The sequence below is a fragment of the Lepus europaeus genome, chromosome 4 (genome assembly GCF_033115175.1).
Source record: "Lepus europaeus isolate LE1 chromosome 4, mLepTim1.pri, whole genome shotgun sequence".
Taxonomy (NCBI): domain Eukaryota; kingdom Metazoa; phylum Chordata; class Mammalia; order Lagomorpha; family Leporidae; genus Lepus; species Lepus europaeus.
The window spans coordinates 35,213,207-35,236,664 of record NC_084830.1 but is presented as its reverse complement, the minus strand read 5'-3'; the positions used below and the strand labels follow the sequence as shown (position 1 = coordinate 35,236,664).

At 40.1% G+C, this 23,458-nt stretch overlaps 1 protein-coding gene across 4 annotated transcripts in view; it reads right to left on the bottom strand.

Moving 5' to 3' along the window:
• The window catches only part of RSPO2 (R-spondin 2), a 192,376-nt gene that overhangs the window by 86,088 nt on the left and 82,830 nt on the right, over nucleotides 1-23,458 (bottom strand). For all 4 annotated transcript variants that reach the window (XM_062188107.1, XM_062188106.1, XM_062188109.1 and 1 more), the window contains one exon: nucleotides 2,149-2,337. In XM_062188107.1, the coding sequence (XP_062044091.1) occupies nucleotides 2,149-2,337 (189 nt within the window). The remainder of the gene's footprint in view (nucleotides 1-2,148; nucleotides 2,338-23,458) is intronic.

Sequence of the window (23,458 nt, the reverse complement as noted above, 5' to 3'; positions counted from 1 at the left end):
AAATATTTCCATCCCTGACAACAGCAAAACTATTCCTTAGCTGAAAATCGTAGGATCAAGTCTGATTGCCCATTCTCCTCTATATAATTAGCTACTAAGTCCAGTTGATTCTATGGGAAAAGCCTTTCAAATTCTTTTTTTTTTATTTGACAGAGTTAGACATCAAGAGAGAGAAACAGAGAGAAAGGTCCTCCTCCTGTTGGTTCACTCCCCAAATGGCCGCCATGGCCAGAGCTACGCTGATCCGGAGCCAGGTGCTTCTCCTGGTCTCCTATGCAGGTGCAGGGCCAAGCACTTGGGTCATCCTCCACTGCCCTCCCAGGTCACAGCAGAGAGCTGGACTGGAAGAGGAGCAACCGGGACTAGAACTCGGTGCCCATTTGGGATGCTGGCGCCGCAGGCAGAGAATTAACCAAGTGATCCACGGCGCTGGCCCCCTCAAATTCATTATTGACAAACCTTTTATTAGAACAAAATTTCTAGTCTGATTGGCTTCTTCTACTTTTTGTCCCATTCAATTCATTTCCTTCAATTTATTAGAATTATCCCAAATAATCACTTTAATCCACTGCCTGTTCAATACCCTAGATAATATCCACACTTAGTATGTCACCCAAGACCTTTTTCAATTGCACTCAGGTCTTCCTTTCCAAACTCAATTCTTACCACACCTCTCACTAAGCACAAGTTAATTCAATGGCTCTCATCCAGGGATGGTTATGCTCTCCTACGAGGTGTTTTGAAATGTCAGGGGACTGTAATTTGAGGGCACAAGTATTCAGTAGACAGGGACTAAGGACACAAAATGTCCAACAATTTTGCTAAAATGCCAAATTGCATCCCAGCTGGGACTTGTGCTTTAAACATACTATTTTTGGGGCCAGCACCGTGGCTCACTTGGCTAATCCTCCGCCTGCAGTGCCGGCATCCCATATAGGTACCGGATTCTAGTCCCAGTTGCTCCTCTTCCAGTCCAGCTCTCTGCTGTGGCCTGGGAGGGCAGTGGAGGATGGCCCAAGTGCTCAGGCCCCTGCACCCGCATGGGAGACCAGGAAGAAGCACCTGGCTCCTGGCTTCGGGCCAGCCATAGTGGCCATTTGGGGGGTGAACCAAAGGAAGGAAGACCTTTCTCTCTCTCTCTCTCTCTCACTGTCTATAACTATACCTGTCAAAATAAAATAAAAAATTTTTTAAAAAATACTATTTTCACACATAAATGATTCCTTTTTTCCAGAATTTATTTAAATATTTCCCAGTAGTTCTATGTCCTTCTAAAATAATATTGTCCTTGGATGATGCAATTCAAACTCCCTCCTTATCTGAAGACCAACTGGGCTGAAGAGTCATGTACACGGTATATATTAGAGAATTAAATCACTCTCATACAAGAGATTTAATGCCTACTGATGTAGCACCTAATGTATTAAATTATTATTTAATGCTTACCATTTGTTATTTCATTCTCCTTTCCTTAGCTCCTTTAAGAAGTTCCTTTGGCAACTCATTTATTCTTTCTTTCAACCTCAAATTCTACCACTGAGAATCATACTATCAGTCATTTTTGCATTAAAAATGAAAAGTTGTACCCTCATGCCCAGATATAGGATGCTATTTCTTATTAACCTTTTTTTTTTTTAATCAGCATTAAAATCAGGAGTCTGGATACTTTGAATTAAGTTAAATATTTTACTTACATCTTCACCAGTAATGGCACTTCAAAGAACCTAAAACGCATATGCTTAGTTATAGGTCATACTAAAGCTATATATTACAAGCTCAGGTAAAAGAAAAGCTTAAGAAACAGTGTTATGTTCTCTGATAAGTTCTCAGTACACAGAATTTAAGTTGCCCATGGTTTAATATTTGGTTTTTTGGTTTTTGTTGTTGGCAATCCCTAAGTACTCTTTACAATGATCTGCCTAGCAAGCTTGTGTTTGGATCCTTGTGATAAAAAGTAGGTAATCAAAAAGAAAGTGTGTGTAACTGCATGATGTAGTTACATAAAGTTAAAGTTCTCTCATCCCACCCTACTAATTTTTCTAAGTTTGAGCTTAGACTAGTTCTATAGCCAGTTAGAAATTAAACATTTCGACTTAGGTTATCCTCTAAGTTCTAGTAAAACAGGACAGATAAAAGTCAAATGCTCACTTGCACATCTGTTCATATCTGGGGCTCGGTGTCCGTAGTACCCTGACGGGCAGGAATGCAGGCACTCTCCATATTGGCGCATCCCTTCTCTTCGAAGGAAGAAGAACAGTTTCTGTTGACATCGGCTGCACCCATTGTCCTTAGAACAAGACAAGCAACCTTTGCAAATAGGATTTGATACATAACTAGCTGCAAAAGAAAAGAGACAAAAATGTATTTAAACATTCTGATCAATACATCATGACGAAAGGACAAATGTCTCTTTCTGTTCAATTGACATAGAAATACTAAGTAAAATGCCATCCCCCACCCTCACACATAAAAAAAGGTTAAAATACAACCAAAGTTAGAAACAAAGAAGAAACACAACAGATGCAGAGTTGAGGCCAGAAGCTGAAACCAAATGGTTCATGAGGATGTAAGGCCAGTGACAGCTTCCTCTGGAGTACTGGATCCAGGCCAAGAAACACCCATGTGAAGAATTGACCCTTAGCTCCCTTAGTCAGAAATCATGAAAGCTGTTTGTCCACGACAAGTACCACCAACCCCCACCCAACTGGCCAAAGAACAGGATTCCAACCCTGGACTGATGGCACAGAAGGGAAGACCACAGTGGAGAGGAAACCCAATCCCTATTCCAGGCCTGCATGACAGCTAAGTGTGGGATCCAGAATCAAATTATGGATCATAGAAGGCCCACAAAATCATGTGGTCTGGCCCTGCAAACTCAACAGCAGGCAGGATTCAAAATTCAACAGAGGGTAAGTTTTTCTATTTGTATGTATCTCATAAATATAACATTTGGGACATGTTCAATCAGACTTGCCCCAAATGGTAGAGTTAGAAATGTGCCAGGGGATTCCAGTTCAATCCCATCAAGGTGGCATGTACCAATGCCATCTCACTAGTCCAAGTGACCAATTTCAGTTCACATTTGATCATACTGATAGGTCTAAGAGTCAAAGGGATCACATAAACAAGACTAGTGTCTGCTAATACTAACTGATAGAATCAAAAAGGAGAGAACAATCCAACATGGGAAGCAGGATACACAGCAGACTCATAGAATGGCAGATGTCCTAAGCAGCACTCTGGCCTCAGAGTCAGACTTTAGGGCATTCGGATCTGGCTGAAGAGCCCATGAGAGTATTGTAGGCATGGAAAGCCAAGGCACTCTGGCAAAGAAAAGAAAAAATAAAAACTAAATGAAACATCTCTGCAAGTGAGATCCCAGGGGAAGGGAGAGGGGAGGGGAGAGGAGAACTAAGAAAACTCTTTCTCAACAGTCTAGACAAGGGCTATTCAGTTTTGTTGCTTCTTGATGGCAATTTCATTTTTCCCCCTTCCTCTTTTCCCTTCCTTCTTCCCCCATTTTCCTTTTAGAAACTTAATTATCTTTAAAGAAGAACCCAAGAATGATACATCTTTTGTGAGCTCTTAGACATAACTAATCTCTGAGACACAATAATATCTTCCATTTAATACACTAAAAGGAAATGATTCTTGAGAATCAGTTTTACTATTAAGTCTTTTTTTTTTTTTTTTTGACAGGCAGAGTAGACAGTGTGAGAGAGAGACAGAGAGGAAGGTCTTCCTTTTCCATTGGTTCACTGGAAGAGGAGCAACCGGGACAGAATCCGGTGCCCCAACCAGGACTAGAACCTGGTGTGCCAGCGCCGCAGGTGGAGGATTAACCTAGTGAGCCGAGGCACCGGCCACTATTAAGTCTCATGATAGGCCGGCGCCACAGCTCAACAGGCTAATCATCCACCTTGCAGCGCCGGCACACCAGGTTCTAGTCCGGGTCAGGGTGCCGGATTCTATCCCGGTTGCCCCTCTTCCAGGCCAGCTCTCTGCTACGGCCTGGGAAAGTAGTGGAGGATGGCCCAAGTTCTTGGGCCCTGCACCCGCATGGGAGACCAGGAGAAGCACCTGGCTCCTGGCTTCGGATCAGCGCGATGCGCCAGCCACGGCAGCCGTTGGAGGGTGAACCAACTGCAAAAAGGAAGACCTTTCTCTCTCTCTATCCACTCTGCCTGTCCAAAAAAAAAAAAAAAAGTCTCATGATAACAACTGGGGACAGAGGTCCTGCATGGCAAGTTAGTGCACAATGACTCTTGTGGTCTCTTTAGCAAATAACACTCTTATGTATGACATCAGTGATCACTCAAGGCTTTTTTTTTTAATTTATTTGAGTGAGTTAGACAGAGAGAGAGGTCTTCCTTCCATTGGTTCACCCCCTCTACCCAAGGCTCTTGAAATGAGCTGCCTCAGCTATGGAAGCCTTTAGGATCCACTAGCTTGACGAGGCCATAAGTAAAGCAGAAGTTCTCTCCCTTCAGAGAAAAGTACAACCTTCTTTGGTGGCTGCTTCTTTCCACTGGCATCTCACCCACAGAGGTCCTTTATGCAGAACATTTTTTGCCAGTGTGTCTTGGCTTTCCATGCCTGAAATGCTCCCCTGGGCTTTTCAGTCACATTAGAATGCCTTAGGGGCTGATTCTTAAAGCGATTGTCCTTCTGTGAGTCTAGCAGGATAAGTTTTACGTTGATAATTTTGTATGGCCTGCAAATGATGTTATAAATATCCAAATAACCCAGGTAGAAAAAAGGTTTCCCACCCCTGCTTAGGTCCCCAAGTCAAAAACTTCATGTAGGAGAAGTTATCCAGATCCAGAACAACTCACAAACAAACAAACAAAAAAAATACATAAAAGTACTCTAAAAATTTTCTATAATCCTGCAACCTGGGACTTTCATGCAAAAACTACTTTAACCTCAAGATCAATCAACTACAAACCAAACCACCATGAAAACGAGTCATGAGTATCACCAAGAAGGAACATGCATACCTAAGGAATCAGGAATAACTGAACATTCTAGAAGAATTTTAAATGAGTATCTAAAATATTTGAAGAGATTAAGGCTAGAAATCTTGAGGAAAAGAAAATGCAGAAGTTAGGATAAAATCAAAGCTTAAAAACCAAAAAAATATTCTATGGACAAGTCGAATTGTAGACTTGAAAAGAGTGACGTAACCAAAAGCCAGATTTAAAGAGCTACAGCATCAATAGACACATGAAAAGATGCTCAGGATCACCAGTCATCATGGAACTGCAAATCAAAACTGCAATACAGTCTCACCTCACTTCAGTTAAAATGGCTATTACTCAAATATCAAAAAACAACAAATGCTGGTGAGGTTATGGGCGGAAAGGTACCATAACACACTGCTGGTTGGAATGTAAACTAGTGCAACCATCTTGGAAGACAATACGGAGATTCTTCAGAAATCCAAAAACAGATCTATCATATGACCTAGCCATCCCTTTCCTGGGAATTTACCCAGATGAAATGAAATCGGCATACTAAAGAGTGGTTTATACCTCCATGTTTACTGCAACTCAATTCACAATAGCTGAGATATAGAATCAACCCAGATGTCCATCAACTGATGACTCAGTAACCAAAATGTAATATATATACACTATGGAATGCTACTCAGCTATAAGAATGAAATCTTGTCATTTGCAACAAAATGGATGCAACTGGAAACCATTATTCTTAGTGAAATAATCCAATTCTCTAAACACAGATATTGTATATCTTCTCTAGTATGTGGTATTCAACATAGACTACAAAAACATGTATAGGAATGAAATGGACATCTTGTCTTATGATTGTTTGTTGTTTTAGCTCATTTACACTCTTGTGGAACTATGGTCTTCCTACTTTTTATTTGTTGAATATTATGGCTAGTGCTGAATTAAGCCTATGACTAGAGTGCACTGAAATTATGTGTTTGCAAAAATTAAGAAAAAGAGGGAAGGAAGGAAAGGTCTTGAGGGAGGAAAAAGATGAGGGAAGGAAGTATGGTCATCTTCTTAGAACTATACCTATGAAATATGTTCTGTTTACATTAATAAATTTTTACAAACATAGCTATAGCATCAAACAAGATAAAATGAGAAGCAGCATATAAAGAAAAATGAAAAAGTCTCAGGGCATGAAAAGTACTATAAAAGGTAAGTACAGAGAGAATTAATAAGACATACTATTCTAAGAGATCATGACCGACTCATTCCCAGAATTGAGAGACACACAGTTCTTGGATAAAAAATTGGCAAACCTGGGGAGAGTTAGAAACCAAGCCTGTATCTGAACAGAGTTTATCTGTACTCAAGAATAAAGTCAAACCAGAGAAGAACAGCAGATTACAAAAGAATAGATCTTTGGGAGCATACATCTTAGCAGAAACAGTAAATATTAAGTAGCAAGATACATGCTAAAGAACACATGTAGGATACTGACTACCAAATAATAATTCTATAATCTGCTAAATTATAGTCTAACAATGAGAGCAAAATATATTTCAGCTAGAATAAGACTAGGTATTTGTTCACCAAAATAGCACTCAAAGAAAAAAATGTGTATGTTGGAAAATTAAAAGTATGCAACTAGCAACAGTGATCCCACCAGTTGAGAAACATGTGGGTCTATCCATAAAAGTATAGAGTTTTAAAGGTGGCATTTTCCAAGTATTTTATATTCAAAATCAGTAACATGTATGACATTAGGGACAGCCAACATTCAAGCACTATACATTATCAGTGAAGAAATTCAATATCAATTAAACTTTAAGTAAAATGTACTTGCTATAATGTTAAGATATTGACTGCAGGCCGGCATCATGGCTCACTAGGCTAATCCTCTGCCTTGCGGCGCCGGCACACCAGGTTCTAGTCCCGGTCGGGGCGCCGGATTCTATCCCGGTTGCCCCTTTTCTAGGCCAGCTCTCTGCTGTGGCCAGGGAGTGCAGTGGAGGATGGCCCAGGTGCTTGGGTCCTGCACCCCATGGGAGACCAGGAGAGGCACCTGGCTCCTGCCACCGGATCAGCGCGGTGTGCCGGCCACAGCGCGCCAGCCGCGGCGGCCATTGGAGGGTGAACCAACAGCAAAGGAAGACCTTTCTCTCTGTCTCTCTCTCTCTCACTATCCACTCTGCCTGACAAAAAAAAAAAAAAAAAAAAAAAGATATTGACTGCAAAAATAGGCCAAATAACTTTTAAACAAAAGATAGATAAAAGTAGATATAATGTACAAAATGAGTAAAAAGAAACTACTCAAAAGTCTATGAACAAAATGTAGGAATACTGGTATATTCATGCTATGAATTGTACTCAATATTAGAAATTATCAAAGTATACACACACACAGGAATGAAATCCACACTATTCTGTTTGTCAAAAGAATGCACACACACACACACACACTGTATGCTCAATATAATTTCAGTGATAGTGAAGGGACAGGTAAAGATAACGTGGAGATAAAAATAACGCTATATGCCTTTGAGGACCAACTGGAAAGCAGCACTGTGGAATTCTGGGAAGGTTATATTAATTCCCATGATACTATAACAAAGTCCCACAATTTGATTACTTGAGTGAGAGGAATTTACACTCTCAATCCTGCAGACTAGAAGCCTGAATTCGAGCTATCTGAGGGCCATATTTCCTTTGAAAATCATAGGGAAGAATCTTTTCTTGCCTCTTCCAGCTTTTGGGACCCCAGACATTCCTTGATTTATGGCAGCATAAATCCAATCTTCCTGTTTTCTCACTGTCTTCCTCTCCTGCATTTGTCTTTACACAGACATGCTAATTAGCTTTAGCATCCATCTTACTTCTGTATGATCTCATCTTTATCCGCATTCTAATAACATTTGTAAAGACCCTATTTCCAAATAAGGTGACATTCTAATGTTCCAAGTGGACATGCATTTGGGGAGGACACTGGTAGACACCCACCAAGTAATGAAAATGTTCTGTATCTCAATTGGATATTGGTTACACAAGTTCATACACTTGTAAAAACTGTGCATTTACAGAATGCATGTGCATAGTTGTAAATTGTAACATTTTAAAAAGAAATGAATAGGAAAGCTATAGTCTAACTTAAGAATGTAGTTACTTGTAATTCCATCTATTTTGATGGCTCTAAATTATATTAGGTGCTCATTCATAAGACATTTTTCAGTTTTTAGCATTTTTAAAACATGAATATCCTATTAGAAGGACAAAGTAGGGAAAGCTAGTACTACATAAAGTCAAAATAGCACCTGAAAAAAAAAATCAATAAGAACCTTTTGAAGTTCAGTACATATAACGGTTAAAAAAAAAAGTAACTTAAAAGGAACAAAATACTCTTTCCAAATCTGGTATAAAATTTAGAACTGAAATTCCAATATAATTTCTAAAATATAAAAAATTCATGTAACTTGGTTTTTGCAAACAAAGATAAATATAACAGGATATGAGAGGCCACAATGACTTCATTTTATTGAATTAATCCAATAAAGGAAGAAACAAGAGGTAAGGAACAGAAATTCATCAATTATTAAAACTTTGATCTTTGAGACAGCATCCTGTTAGTCCCATGTAGAATCATTATTTCATGAAAAATATCAAGCAAGAGGTGTTCAGACATCTAAACAGCAAACATGGCACACCACATCATCTCTTCGCTTATGATGACTCAACAGCCAATGTGTTTGTAGACACCTGTTGCAGAACTCCATAGGTTTCAGCACAAGATGGTTTCCCTTCATCTGCCTGGTCCCATAGCCTCAATTAGATCTTATAATCTTTCTTCCAGGGATATCCCCAAACCAGGGCTGAATGTACCTTTAGGTAGGAGGTCATGAAAGAAGAAAGGCCCTTCAAGTCCAAGAACCAGAGCCAATGTAACCAGTCAAGACTGTTCTAATGATTGTTCAGCTGATTTTTTTTTATCTGTACTTTCAGTAGATTTCATGGATATTCTCTTGCTTCTAAGCCTACACAGGCGTTCTAAGTAACTTCTTATTTAATACTTGAGTTCCTTAAATCTGCAATTGCCCGTCACAGGACTGAGGAACTAATTCAAACAAAGAAAAAAGGGCTCCCTTAGATACAATTATTAATAACATCTTAGAAATTGAATGTCCCTATATCCCCTTTGAGGTGTATGCATGTATGTAATACATAATTTCATTTTTATGAATGTGATCATTCTGGATATAGTGTCATAACTTGCTGAGTTTCAGTCAAATTGAAAGGATCTTTCTAGAGCAATGTCCAGAACAATATCACTATCCTATTTACTGTTAACTGTCGGTTTTACCTATGCCTTTACTTACCATGTCCACCCACCAATTATCTCTAAGACTACATTTTTGCAGATAACAATCAATCAGTTTTCTAATCTTCACTTGAAGACATCATTCTCAATTTGTGGCCCTTGTAACACCAGTAACCTGCATTACTGGAAGTGTACTTCCTCTAGCTTTCATTGTAATACCATACCCCAGCCTGCAAATTAGATTCCATCCCTCAATTCCGTGACTTCCTCTAATCCTCTCATAATTCGGGCCCTTATTATTTCTTTCCTATTTATAGCACCAAGCCCCAGGCCTGTCTCTGCTACTTCACTCTACATTTTACTATTGAGTTCAACTTTCCTGCTTTTTTCACTCATTGCAATATTTCTGTTAGCGCCTTACTTTGAGTAGATGATTTTGAAAGCACTTTCACATAGATAACCCAAAATAACCCCATACTACTCCCAGCAGCTTTCTGGAGATGTTTTCTTCTGGGATTGTCTTAGGTGTCCTGAGCAGGGTGTCAGTGATCGAGTTTCAAAAACCAGAGAGCTCAGCTTTAAGAAAAATGGTAAAAATGTGAGGTAGGGAGACAGGAACACAGGAAGCTGGAAAGGAATAGAAACTGGGACTACTCAGAAATGATGTGAGGAAGAGGGAGGTGACCTGGAGGTGACCTGGGAGAATTCACCTCTTTTATTCTCAGGGTTGTCCAAGAACATAACTAACCTTAAACACAAAGATCCAATAGCATGACATTTACAGAAGTAATGGCTAAGTCTCTTGTGTAAGACATCCCTTTATCTATGCCAAAGTAAGGTAGGGCTTGTTGGCTGGAGTGGAATCAAAAGCAGCCCCCACAAGAGAGCCCTCTGCAACATGTCTTGAGAATTCTGCTGCCTCCCTCTGCTCCTGACTTTTAACTACAGATTTTAATGAACATCAAAGTTATCCAAATCCAAAAAGCTAGTTTTGTCAGTGAGCAGAGAATTCAAGGAGATGGTTCTCCATCCTGCAGTCACCATCATAAACTAAAATTCAAACTATACTTTCAGTTCAAAGGTTAAACCAAAAGCTCTTCATCACCATAAATCACACTCACAGAAGGAATATAGAGGAAAAATTACAGAACCAAGAGAATCAGCACAAATTAAAGGCTTTTTGTTTTGTTTTTATGTATCAAAAGCCAACTTTCATCTTGACCACAAAGATTTCAGAGTCAACAAGTTGTGCCTGACATTTTTAAGAAGGTATTCTTTAAAGCATTGCTCTGTTTATTTGAACCTTGACAGAGTTAAACACTGAAAATGAATTGAGAATACTTACCAAAAAGTCTATATCTTAGATATCTTTATAACCCCACACATGAGGAATTCTCTTAAAGCAGAGAGATGGGAGCCACACCTAGCCAAAATGCTCCCTCCTCCTTGCTCCAGTCTTCAGTCGCTCCTAACGCTGCTAATTGCTAAAGGACAAGGGTATAGGATATTCTTGCAATTTGAATTCTCTTGTTCAAAATCCAAAACTTTTCAGTTTAATCAGCCATTGTCCAGTGTCAACAACTATCCCTATGGCCTTTTTCCTATGTTGTAAATCAATATCTTGACACTAATTTTACAAGAACATTTCCATCGCTGTATGGTAACTACACCATCCTTTCAGTTTAAACAGAGGCAAAAAAAAGACATTTCAACATGACTACAGTAATTTATTTTATGAAGATATTAATAAGTCAAATGGCTCTGTCCACAGCTACGAGATTTAATTCTAGTGTGCAGGTGAATAAACAGATCCTAATTCCCAACTTTGATGAGCATGTTTATTTGCTCTTTCTCTGTAAGCTTCAACTTTTCCAACCCTGAAGCCTGCTGAGATCCAGAGCCTCATCCTTCCAACCAAAACACTTCTCTAAATCTAGACCCACCCAAAATTCTAAAGATGAAATACATCACAGCAAACATTAAAAATCCTGTAAGGAGCGATAGACAGTGATTCTAGCACAAACCCACACATATCTCACTGACAGGAAAAGGAACATATGGGGCCAGAAAACAAGAACCATGAAGCAGAAATGAGATAACAATATCTACATCAGTAACAATTACATCAGGAGAGAAAAATAAGACAAGTAGAACTCTATACCCTTAATTCTAATTATTTTATTGGTGTTCTTAAATTGCAAAGTAAGCTTGGGCATCTTATGAATACTGATATTTCAAGTTTTATCCTATGTTAAATCAAAACCAGTTATCTACAGTATATCTCATAAAGCACTTTATATAGGTGTTGAATGCCCATCTGTTTCCAATATACTCCTGACACTTTTTTGTAAGTGTTCCCCTATTTCTGCAGTTAGCCCTTGCCAAGCAAGAAGAAATCTAAATTCTTTCTAGGTGAAGGCATCTATTCCTGACAAAATTACAGATTTCTAATTCTGAAAATAATGGGACTGAACAATGGGCTGTTGGCATCTCAGCCCTACTCCATATTTGCTGGTTAAATCATGTTGCAAGTTGAGTAGATTTTTAAAATGAACCATTAGTATTAATGTTATCAATTTTATAGTAAAATTGCTAATATGTGCCTGCTAACCCCAAGTTCAAGATACATATATGAATACTGCAGCAACAAACTGTGGCACCAATAAAAGGTAACGTGCATGTCAGATCCTGCATAAATCAAGGTAGGCAGAGATTCTCTACCAGAGCACGGCAACTCTGGGGTGAACTCCTGTGTTCATGTATACAACCATGTGAAAACTCAATTAAGCAACCAAGATCATGAATTAATGTTCCACTCAAGATTTAACCAAAGTGAGAAACGCCTTTCATAGTATACTTTGCTTATTTATTTATTTATTTTTTTTTGATAGGCAGAGTGGACAGTGAGAGAGAGACAGAGAGAAAGGTCTTCCTTTTGCCGTTGGTTCACCCTCCAATGGCCGCCGCGGTAGGCGCGCTGCAGCCAGCGCACTGCGCTGATCCGATGGCAGGAGCCAGGTGCTTCTCCTGGTCTCCCATGGGGTGCAGGGCCCAAGCACTTGGGCCATCCTCCACTGCACTCCCTGGCCACAGCAGAGAGCTGGCCTGGAAGAGGGGCAACCGGGACAGGATCGGTGCCCTGACCGGGACTAGAACCCGGTGTGCCGGCGCCGCAAGGCGGAGGATTAGCCTAGTGAGCCGCGGCGCCGGCCTACTTTGCTTAATTTTATATAAAAGTATAAAATTGCAAGGCAATGAATGATTTTCTCGAGGCTAGTATTTCTTTGGGAAATTACAGCTTTATAAGCTCTGTGCCTAATAATATTGTTCTCTATTAAATCACTACAAAAGATAAAATGTAGTAACTTTGGTGGGGCCAGTGCTGTGGCATAGTGGGTAAAGCCACCGCCTGCAGTGCCAGCATCCCATATGGACGCCAGTTCAAGTACAAGCTGCTCCACTTCTGATCCAGTTTTGCTATGGCCTGGGAAAGCAGGCCCAAGTCCTTGGGCCCCTGGGTCCATGTGGGAGACCCAGAGGAAGCTCTTAGCTCCTGGCTCCAGATTGGCGCAGCTCCAGCTGTTGTGGCCAATTGGGAGTGGATCAGCAGATGGAGGACCTCTCTCTCTCTGCCTCTCCTCTGTGTAACTATGATTTTCAAATAAATAAATATTTTAAAATAAATATGTAAAGCAATATTTAAATTAAAAAAAATAAATAAGATGTAGTGATTTAATAGAGAACAATATTATTAGGCACAGAGCTAATAAAGCTTTAATTTCCCAAAGAAATACTGGCCTCGAGAAAATCATTCATTGCCTTGCAATTTTATTTGCTAAATACTATTTTGTTCCTCTAAAGGATGTCAGGAGTCCAGCACTGTGGTACAGAAGGTTAAGCCTCTGCCTGCAGTGCCAGCATCTCACATGGGCACTGGTTCAAGTCCTGGCTGCTCCACTACCAATCCAGCTCCCTGCTAATGCACCCGGAAATCTGCAGCTGATGGCCCACGTGCTTGGGCCCCTTTACTCATGTAGGAGACCCAGAAGATGATCCTGGATCCTGGCTTCAGCCTGGCCCAGCCCACAGCCATTCTGGCCATTTGGGGAATGAACCTGCATGTGGAAAATCTTTCTTTCTCTCCTCTCTATATCTCTGCCTTTCAAGTAAATAAATAAATCTTTTTAAAAAAGAAAAAGGATGTCAGGGATGAAATACTGGAGATATTCTTTAAATGTATTTCTTAAAAAATATTTCTAAAAATTTTCTAAAGGTTTATTTATTTGAAAGTCAGAGTTACACAGAGAGAGGAGAGGTAGAAAGAGGTCTTCCATCTGATGGTTCACTCCCCAATTGGCCGCAACAGCGGGAGCTGTGCCGATCCGAAGCCAGGAGCCAGGAGCTTCTTCTGGGTCTCCCATGTGGGTGCAGGAGCCCAAGCACTTGGGTCATCTTCCACTGCTTTCCCAGGCCATAGCAGAGAGCTGGATTGGAAGAGGGGCAGCCGGGACTAGAACCAGCACCCATATGGGATGCCAGTGCTTCAAGCCAGCACGTTAACCCGCTGCGCCACAGCACCAGCCCCATTTCTAAAAATTATGATCTCCCAAAATATGAAAGTCAACTCTTGATTTTTTTTTTACACTTGAGAGACAAAGAGAGCTTTCATCAGCTCATTTACATCTCAAATGCCTTCAATGGCCAAAAATGGACAAAGGCCCAAGTCAGAAGAGAAACCTAAACCAGGTCTCCCATGTGGGTACCAAGAACCCAATCACTTGAGCCATAACTGCTGGCTGCGTTGGCAGAAAACTGGAGTCAGCAATCCCAGGCATGCATCAGTCCCAGGCCTTCCAACATGGGACACAATGGTCATTACCACCAGGCCAGGTGTTTGTTCTGAATATTACTAATGAAATCAGGATTATAGGTCTTTAAACAGATTATTTTGCTTCTATCAAAATATAAGCACTGTACAAAAATTCAAAACTAGAGAGAGCTTGGATATTTTTAAATATGGCAGAAGAGAATTAAGTAGGATCAGATTTTTTTAAAAAAAGATTTATTTGAAAGGCAGAGTTACAGAGAGGCAGAGGCAGAGAGAGAGAGAGAATCTTCCATCTGTTGGTTCACCCCCTAAATGGCCACAATTGCTGGAGGTGGGCCGATCCAAAGCCAGGAGCCAGGAGCTTCTTCCAGATCTCCCAGGCAGGTGCAGGGGCCCATCTTCTACTGCTTTCCCAGGCCTTAGCTGAGAGCTAGATCAGAAGTAGAACAGCCGGGATACCAGCACTGCAGGTGATAGCTTTATCTGCTATGCCACAGCACCAGCTATAGATTTAACAGCACTAGCTATAGATTTAACACATAAAATGTTATAATCTTCCCCAATAATGAAGACAATTACCACAATTATAAATCCCCAATTACTCTCCAGGGCCAGCACCATATCACGTATCTGTAATGCTCCTGGATCCGTGCCTCAAAAGTACATTTTGTTTTTGTTGTTATTTATTTTATCTGAAAGGCAGTTAAAGAGAGAGAAAGGGAGGGAGGGGCCAAGATCTTCCATCCACGGGTTCACTCCCCAATGGGCCACAACCACCAGGGCTGCACCAGTCAGGAGCCAACAGCTTCTTCCAGGTCTTCCATGGGGGTGCAGGGGCCCAAGCACTTAGGCCGTCCTCTGCTGCTTTCCCAGGCGCATTAGCAAAGAGCTGGATCTGAAGTATAGCAGCCAGGACTCAAACTGGCACCCATATGGGATGCCGGCATGGAAGGCAGTAGCTCTTACCTGCTATCCCACAACACCAGCCCCTTAGAAGTACAAGCACATTTAAACCATGATTAACCATGGCCATCGGCAGGAATCTTTTTATTTGTATTTATTGGAGAAAGAGAGAGAGAAAGAGAAACAGAGTGAGCCCCCATCCACTGGTTTAATCCCCAAACGCCCCTAACATCAAGGAAGGGACCAGAAACCAGAAAGTCAATACATGTCTCCAACATAGGTGGCAGAGGTAAGAGCACCTGTCTCCTAGGATTTGCATCAGCAAAAGTTGCAATCGTGTGTACAGCTAGGACTTGGACCCAAGCACTCCAACATGGGGTGCAAGCGTCCCAAACATCAGCTGCATAGCCAAATGCCTATCCCATATAATTTTTCCACAGCACAGTGAATTAGTAAGTCTCCACAAGGCACATGTCCTGAATCTTCCAAGTCCCATTGAACCAAGTTCTCACAGGGCAGCTAAGAACACACAATAAATGCAAGTCAAGGAAAGTTAATGGACCAAAACACGACTGCAAAATACATGTGGATTGGAGTCTTACGTGGTTCTGTTTGAGGGCACAATGGAACATGTTCTTTCCAGAACATGACAAAGAAGTTCTCATTCTAATTCAACAAGGGACAACATCACTCATCTTAAGACCACCTGCTCAACTGGAAGAGACTGAAAGGACTCACTGAAACAATCACCGGAAGAAAACAATTTTGTCTCAACATGTTTTACCTTGAGACAAAGCAGTTTCCCTTCACCATATTTCACTCCAAATGCAAGCAGCTGAAGGCAATGTGTGCCACACACCCAGTGACAGGGCCACAGATATTTCCAAAGAGTTTCCAATTCTACATCAATGGAAACTCAATGGAAATGCAAGGTACTTTGGGTGCCTCTTTGTTAAGCACCCAGCAGATCTTGATCCTTATGAGCCAGCACCATAGAGGGAAAGGAAAGCTAAAATTAGCACTTTGATATGTCAGTTCTCTGCACCACTGAGAGTCAGTCATACTCCAGCCTATGCCAGAGCTTGAAGTTCAAATAGAACACAACTGAAATGAATGAAGTGGAATTTAGGAATTTTCCAGAAACACATTTCCAAAATAGTCGTTAATACCCAAAGGCATGCAGAAAGACAGGACACACAAAAAAAGCAGCAATGAATCAACCCCAGCAAGGAAATAAGCAACCCTCAATCTAGCACAAACAGTTCTCCAAATGGACTAGTTCCTACAATTAACACTCACTTTGGGAAACCAAGCACTATTACAGCCATTCTTCATACAAAAACCTTCATGCATATCTCTATACTATATGTTAATTCTAACAGGTTGTGGGGGGAAAAAAACATACCGTTACAGATGAGCACATGCTCATTATGCTATTCAATGGGCAAAATACAACACCATAAAAATACAACACCATAAAAATACAACACCATAAAAATACAACACCTTAAGCACAAGCTCCTCACCTTGCGCAACTGGCAACATCAGTAACATCAATTAGCTGATCAACCTGGAGAACAATATAGGATGGTTGGGTAGTGCTTATTTTTCCAAGGAGTTTTGGAAACAAGGAAAGAATCATATCCTGAATCTGTGAGAGAAGAACATTTACTCTGTAAAACCGTCCTAATGCCAAAAGCAAAGTCTGCTTAAAGTTAGCATTCATGCAGCCCTGTACGCCATGGTGAGAAAGTACTCTGTAATAGAGATCACTCACGCTGAGTGTTGGCTTACCCTTCCACAATGTACTTAAAAGCCCCATGGAAATGTTGACAGACTGTCGGTGCTAATGGCAACCCCAACAAGAGCAGATCTAAATATATACATTTCTAAAGACTGTAAAACCACCTCTCACTTGGTGCCATGTTTATACAAGGAGATAATCCAATCATTTAAATGGAAAAAAACAAACTGCTCACACACAGAGCCAGGTACTTGTTCCATAAAGTGCTTAACTACTTCTTACACTAACGCTATTTCAAAACAGTTTTGCATACTTGCCTGGTACTGAAACATAAACGCCATAGTATCCGACTCTGCCAACTGCCTGTAGGAAAATCTTCGCTGCCTACCTAGCCCAAATTAAATTATTTTTAATTGTCTATTAAATGGGTACTCTCATTGTGTACAAATGATTCAACTATCCCTCAAATGCCACCTGCATCTTATAATACAAAGTGGTTGCTAACTCCTGCTTTTTACACACTGTCATAATTCTAAAATAATCCTTGGAAAGCAAACTGAATGGCTTATCTGGTGTCTTAAACATAGTCCCCATGAAGAATCAGTGTCATAACTAACCAGATTAAAGTCTCCATGTGTTAGAGATGTGGAAACTTCCCTGGGTCTTAATCACCGTTTTAAAATTGGGGAAGAACACTTTTATTAGCTACACTGTTCTAGGGAGATTTCTTTAAACAAAGATAATTTTTAAAAAAAAAAAAACTTTAAGAAGTTGCCTTAATAAAAAAACACTTAAGGGTTGACAGGCATTATTATGCAACAGTAAAACAAGTAAAAGTTATATTATCTTGCTTCTGCACAGTAAAGCAATCAGAGTGAAGAGACATCCAACAACAGAATGGGATAAAAATATTCACAAGCTATCTGACAAAGGATTAACAACCAGAATATATCAGCAAGTTTAAAAATCAAAAACAAGCAATCCAGTTACATGATGGACAAAGGATCTAAGTAGACATTCTCCAAAAGAGCAATACAAGAGCCAACAAATATATAGAAGAATGCTCAACATCACTAGCTAAGAGGGAAATGCAAGTAAAAACCACCAAGAAACATGACCTCACCCCTGTCAGAATGGCTAAAATCCAAAAGGCAAGGATTAACAAATACTGGAGAAGATGTGGAGAAAAGGGAACACTTATACACTGTTGGTGGGAAAGTAGTTTAGTGTAGTCACTAGGGAAGACATATGGAGATTTCTGAGAAAACTAGAAATAGATTTTTCCTTTGATCTAGTAATCCCACTACTGGATAAATACCCAAAAACATGAACACATTGTATCAAAGAGGTGCCTGTAGCACCATGTTTACGGCAGCACTATGCACAATAGCCAAAATATGGAATCAACAAAGGTGTCCATCATCAGGTGAATGGATAAAGAAAATATGGTGTGTGTATACATATACACACATCCATATACAAAGGATATTATTCAGCTATAAAAAGGATGAAATTCTACCATTTGAATCAAAATGGATGCAAGTAGAGGACATCATAGAGTGAAATAAGCAGGACACAGACACACACTGCATGTTAGCCCTTACGTGTGGGAGCCAAAATTTAAAATAATTTTTTGAAAAGGAATTTTGAAATAGATTTAAGAAAAGTTACAAAGACAAGTTTCCATGTACCCCACACCCCATTTCCCTTCTTATTTTTCCCCAAAGAAATACTTTATTTAATGAGTACAAATTTCATATATACAAATACAACTTCAGGCATATAGAGATTCTTCCCACCCCCCCCCACCCAGCCCTCCTCCTCCTCCCTCTCCCATTCCTATTCTCCATTAAGATTAATTTTCAATTAACTTTATATACAGAAGACCAACTCCGTATGAAGATTAACAATTTGCACACACACAAAAAAAATACTGAGAACAAGTCTTATAGTCAATTCTAACAATACAATTCATTGAGGACAGAAACCCCAAATGGGAAGTGCACAGTGACTCCTGTTGTTTATTCAACAATTAACACTGTTGTGTATGATGCCAGTGATTATCTGAGGCTCGTAACAAGAGCTGCAAGGCTTTTGAATCCACAATCTGTCGGTATTTTCAGTATTTAGACAAGGCCATAAGCAAAGTGGAAGTTCTCTCCTCTCTTCAGAAAAAAGTACTTCCTTCTTTGATAGCCCTTTCTTTCCCTTGGGGTCTCTCTCAGAGATCTTTCATGTAGGACATTTTTTCACCAGTGTCTTGGCTTTCCATGCTTTAAATGCTCTCATGGGCTTTTCAGCCAGATAAGAATGCCTAATGGGCTGATTCTGAGGTCAGAGTGCCGTCTAAAGCAATTGTCATTCTATAAGTCTGCTGTGTGGACTGCATCCCATGTTAAAATTAAAAAGGAGAGAATGTTCCATCTATTATTACCAGACACTTGATCTTATTTATATGATCCCTTTAACACTCAATTCTACCTATGATCACTTTAACACTTAAGATGGCATTTTTACCACCTAGCTTAAAGGGATTTCTGGTTCCATGTCAAGTTTTAAAATTGTACACTTAATATTAAGTCCATAGGAATGTATGCAGAACTATACAGCCTTAGAGTTACAAGCTTCCTCTTCCCTCTTATTCCCACTCATTTTTTACTGAGTTCTATTTTCAATTGACTTTATACATATCATTAACTATGTTAAGTAAAAAGAATATTTAAAAAAACAAAAGACTGCATGTATCAGTATCGTTGCAAATATAGTTATGTAACACTTGGCTTTATACTTTTATCAAACCAATGGTTAATGTTCAATACTACTATAGTTTTAGTGATCTGTGATTACTTTAAAGTTTACTGCATATGGGTGAAATGGTCACTTTCCCATTCAATTACTGTGTATAACCCTTGCATGTAATCTCACTAAACTAGGCTCTTCTTGCTTTTTACTTGTTAAATATCTTATTTGGTGAAGCATTAAGCTGTTTTACTATAATATAAATTTAAAATTCTCTCAAAAACCAAAGAAAAAAGAGGAAAGAAAGAAAAGAAAAAGAGGGAGAGAGAGTGGAACAGAGAGAAGAGGGAGGGAGAAGGGGCATGTCATTGTATTGTATTCTTAGAACTGTATATACAAACTATATTAATCTGTTAAAAACTAAAAATACAAAATGCTAAAAAATGAGAAAAAGTTACATTATCTTACATTAACAAAAATCAGAATTATTCACTAATACATTGTCTATACTTAACTAGGATTTACTTCAACAATTTTTAAACCAATGATCTACATTTTTTTAAGATTTTATTTGAGAGGTAGAGTTACAGAGGGAGAGATAGACAGAAAGGTCTTTGGTCTGCTGGTTTACTCCCCAAATGGCCGCAATGGCTAGAGCTTTGCTGATCTGAAGCCAGGAGCTTCTTCCAGGTCTCCCATGCAGGTGCAGGGGCCCAAGGACTTGGGCCATCTTCTACTGCTCTCCCAGGCCACAGCAGAGAGCTAGATTGGAAGAGGAGCAGCTGGGACTAGAACTGCCGCCCATATGGGATGCAGGTGCCGCAGGCAGAGGATTAACCTACTGCACCACAGCACCAGCCCCACCAATGATCTACATTTAACATTAATATCTATTTATTTTGGGCTGGTGCTGTGGCATAGCATGTAAAGCTGCCTCCTACACCGCTGGCTTCCCATATGGGCGCCAATTCAAGTCCTTACTGCTCCACTTCTGAATCAGCTCTCAGCTATGGCCTGGGAAAACAATTACAGATGGCCCAAGTCCTTGGGCCCCTGCACCCACATAGGAGACCCAGAAGAAGCTCCTGGCTTCAGATCAGCACAGCTCCGGCCATTGTGGCCATCTGGGGGGTGAACAAAAGGATGGAAGACTTTCTCTCTCTCTCTCTCTCTCTCTCTCTCTCTCTCTCTCTCTCTCTCTGCTTCTGTATCTCTGTAACCGTCTTTCAAATAAAATAAATTTTTAAAAAATGAAAAAATTTTAAAGGCAAAATTATAAACATAGGGTGAGACAGAGGGAAAGAGATGGCAGAAGGCAGGGATCTTCCATCCTATGGTTCACTCCCTAAATGGCTCCAACAGCCAGGGCTGGGCCAGGTAGAAGACAGGATCCTGGAACTCCATCCAGACCTCCCATGTAGATAGAGGGATCCCAAGCCCTTGGGCCATCTTCTTCCTTCTCTGGGGGGCACTGGTGGGTCCCTGGATTAGAAGGGGGAGCATCTGGAACTTGAACCTGTGCCCATATTGGTGTCTGACATCGCTGGCCTGCTGAGCCACAATGCAGACCCCATGCATTCAACACTTATAAATAATTCACTTTGGGGGCTGGTGCTATAGCAGAGGGAGCTAAGCCTCTGCCTGTGAGGCTGACATCCTTCTGGGTGCCAGTTCAAGTCCCAGCTGCTCTACTTCCGGTCCAGCTCCCTGCTCATGTGCCTGGAAAAGTAGTGGAAGACGGCACAAGTGCCTGAGCCCCTGCACCCGTTGTTGGGGACCCAAAAGAAGCTCGTGGTTCCAGATCAGCTCAGCTTCAGCCATTGAGGCCATCTGGGGAATGAACCAGCAGATCAAAGACCTTTCTCTCTGTCTCTCCCTCTGTAACTCTACCTCCCAAATAAATAAAATTTTTTAAAAGTTCACTTTGATGTGCTTTGTTGATTTGCTAACCAATATACCTTAAACCCAATTTATTTAACCACTATTCTAAGAATCAGAAGATTGTCTATTCAGAACAAGAGGTGAAAAAGAGGGAAGTGAAAATGAGGAAGGGGAGAGAGAAGAAAAGGAATATTGGGGAACAAGCTCTGTGACACACTACAGGCAAAAATGCTTTCATACTTCCTGAAACCAATGCTTACTACTCATGATTTCAATTTATTGAAGTGATCAACTGATCAGAAAGTTTAGAAAACTTTCCAAAAGCATACGGTTTGTTAGTGACAAATTTCAATCTAACTCTGACCTTCAACTTCCAAAAAGGCATGCATTTTCCCATTAAGCAATATATCTATACTAAGAAAAAAGAATGCATTATGTACCATGATTAAAACTGTCAGAATGGTCTTCCAAATTGGGCCTTATCCTTGGAATTTGTGTGTTGCCCCTTTCCCATTTTTAGCTACAGGGAAATAATCAAAGTTCCTTTGGAGGACCTAGAGTACTATACTACTTGTTTCTTAACAAAGCGAGAATTTTTTAAGTTCTAGAAACCAGCAAAATCAGGATGTCACTCACAAAAACACTTCAGAATAAAGCAGCTGATACAACAAAAACAAGTTAATCAGGGGAAACCAAGTTACAGGTCTCTTGTGGCAGAGGTTAAAGAGAAATATTCAGAGTTTCAAACGCAAAGTCTTTAGCTGTTGGACATACAGTAAAAGGCCAGCATTTTTTGAGCAGGGATCCTCACTTGACAAGTTCAAAGAAAACAAAAATCACCCCCAAAGCATGCAATTTCCTGCAAATGAGCCACTCTCCTCATTGTCTTTGAAGACATTTCTTGTCTTGGCAGAGGGGCCTTTGAAGTAACACAGCTAGCATACCTACGTAATTAAAAAGCCTCAAAAATACCATTCAAGTGACCAAAATTAGAATTTATAGATGCACTAAAGTAGGAGGTATGGACTGAACGGATTTGGAAAGGATTTTCCACTGCTTACCATCCATAATGCTTCTCTATTCTCTCCAACTCCTGAGAGCCAAAAATTCAACCTGCATATAGCATTAGTGGAAAATTGTAAATCCTATCTGATCACTCTCAAAAAGTGGTAAAACTATCTGATACGTAGATAGACACAGCCATAGGTATACACACATGTTTACAGTATGTGCATCTCCAAACGTATATACTATTTGAGTCATTTCAATATACTTTGCAGATATCACACACTTTTATCTCTTTTTCAGCATTCATTATGTGTTTCCAAAGACAAATACATTCTCCTACATCAGCTCTACTTGCTGCAACACTATGTTTAGTCCACGAGTCCGCATTCCATTATTCTAACAGCATCCTGTAGTCCTTTAAATGTATTTTTCCTAGAATCACATCCAAAATTATACCTTGCATTAGGTTTTCATATCATTTTAAATCATTTTAATCTGAAACAGTTCCTCTTTCATTAGCTTCACATTTAAGAGTTTGTTACCTGCAACTTGTCTATTTGGATTTATCTGATATTCCCTTATGACTAGTCTTTTAAGGAGGGGGATAACACATGAAGTGATATTGGGTCCTTTGCTGTACACCTTGTCAAGAGGCACATGGCAAATCTGGCAGCATTACTGGTGATGTTAATCGATCACTTTGTTAAAGTCCTGTCTGCTAGTTTTCTACACTATAAAGTTCTTTCATCCTTTGCAATCAGAAAGTATTTTTTGAACAGATGTAATACAACTTAAATAATCTTGTTCAAACTTCCACATGCCAGTTTTAATATATGATGACAATTTTTACCTAAATATTATTATTGTGATGGTTGCCCAAAGTGACTTTTTTTAAAGATTTACTTACTTTGAAGTCATAGTTAGAGAGCGAAGGAGACAGAGAAGGAGACAGAGACAGAGATAAAGAGAAAGAGACCTTCTGTCTGCTGATCCCCTCTGTAGATGACCCCAATAGCCAGTGCTGGGCCAGGCCAAGGCCAGGAGCTTCAGTTGGGTCTCTCATAAGGACTTCAGGGGCCCAAACA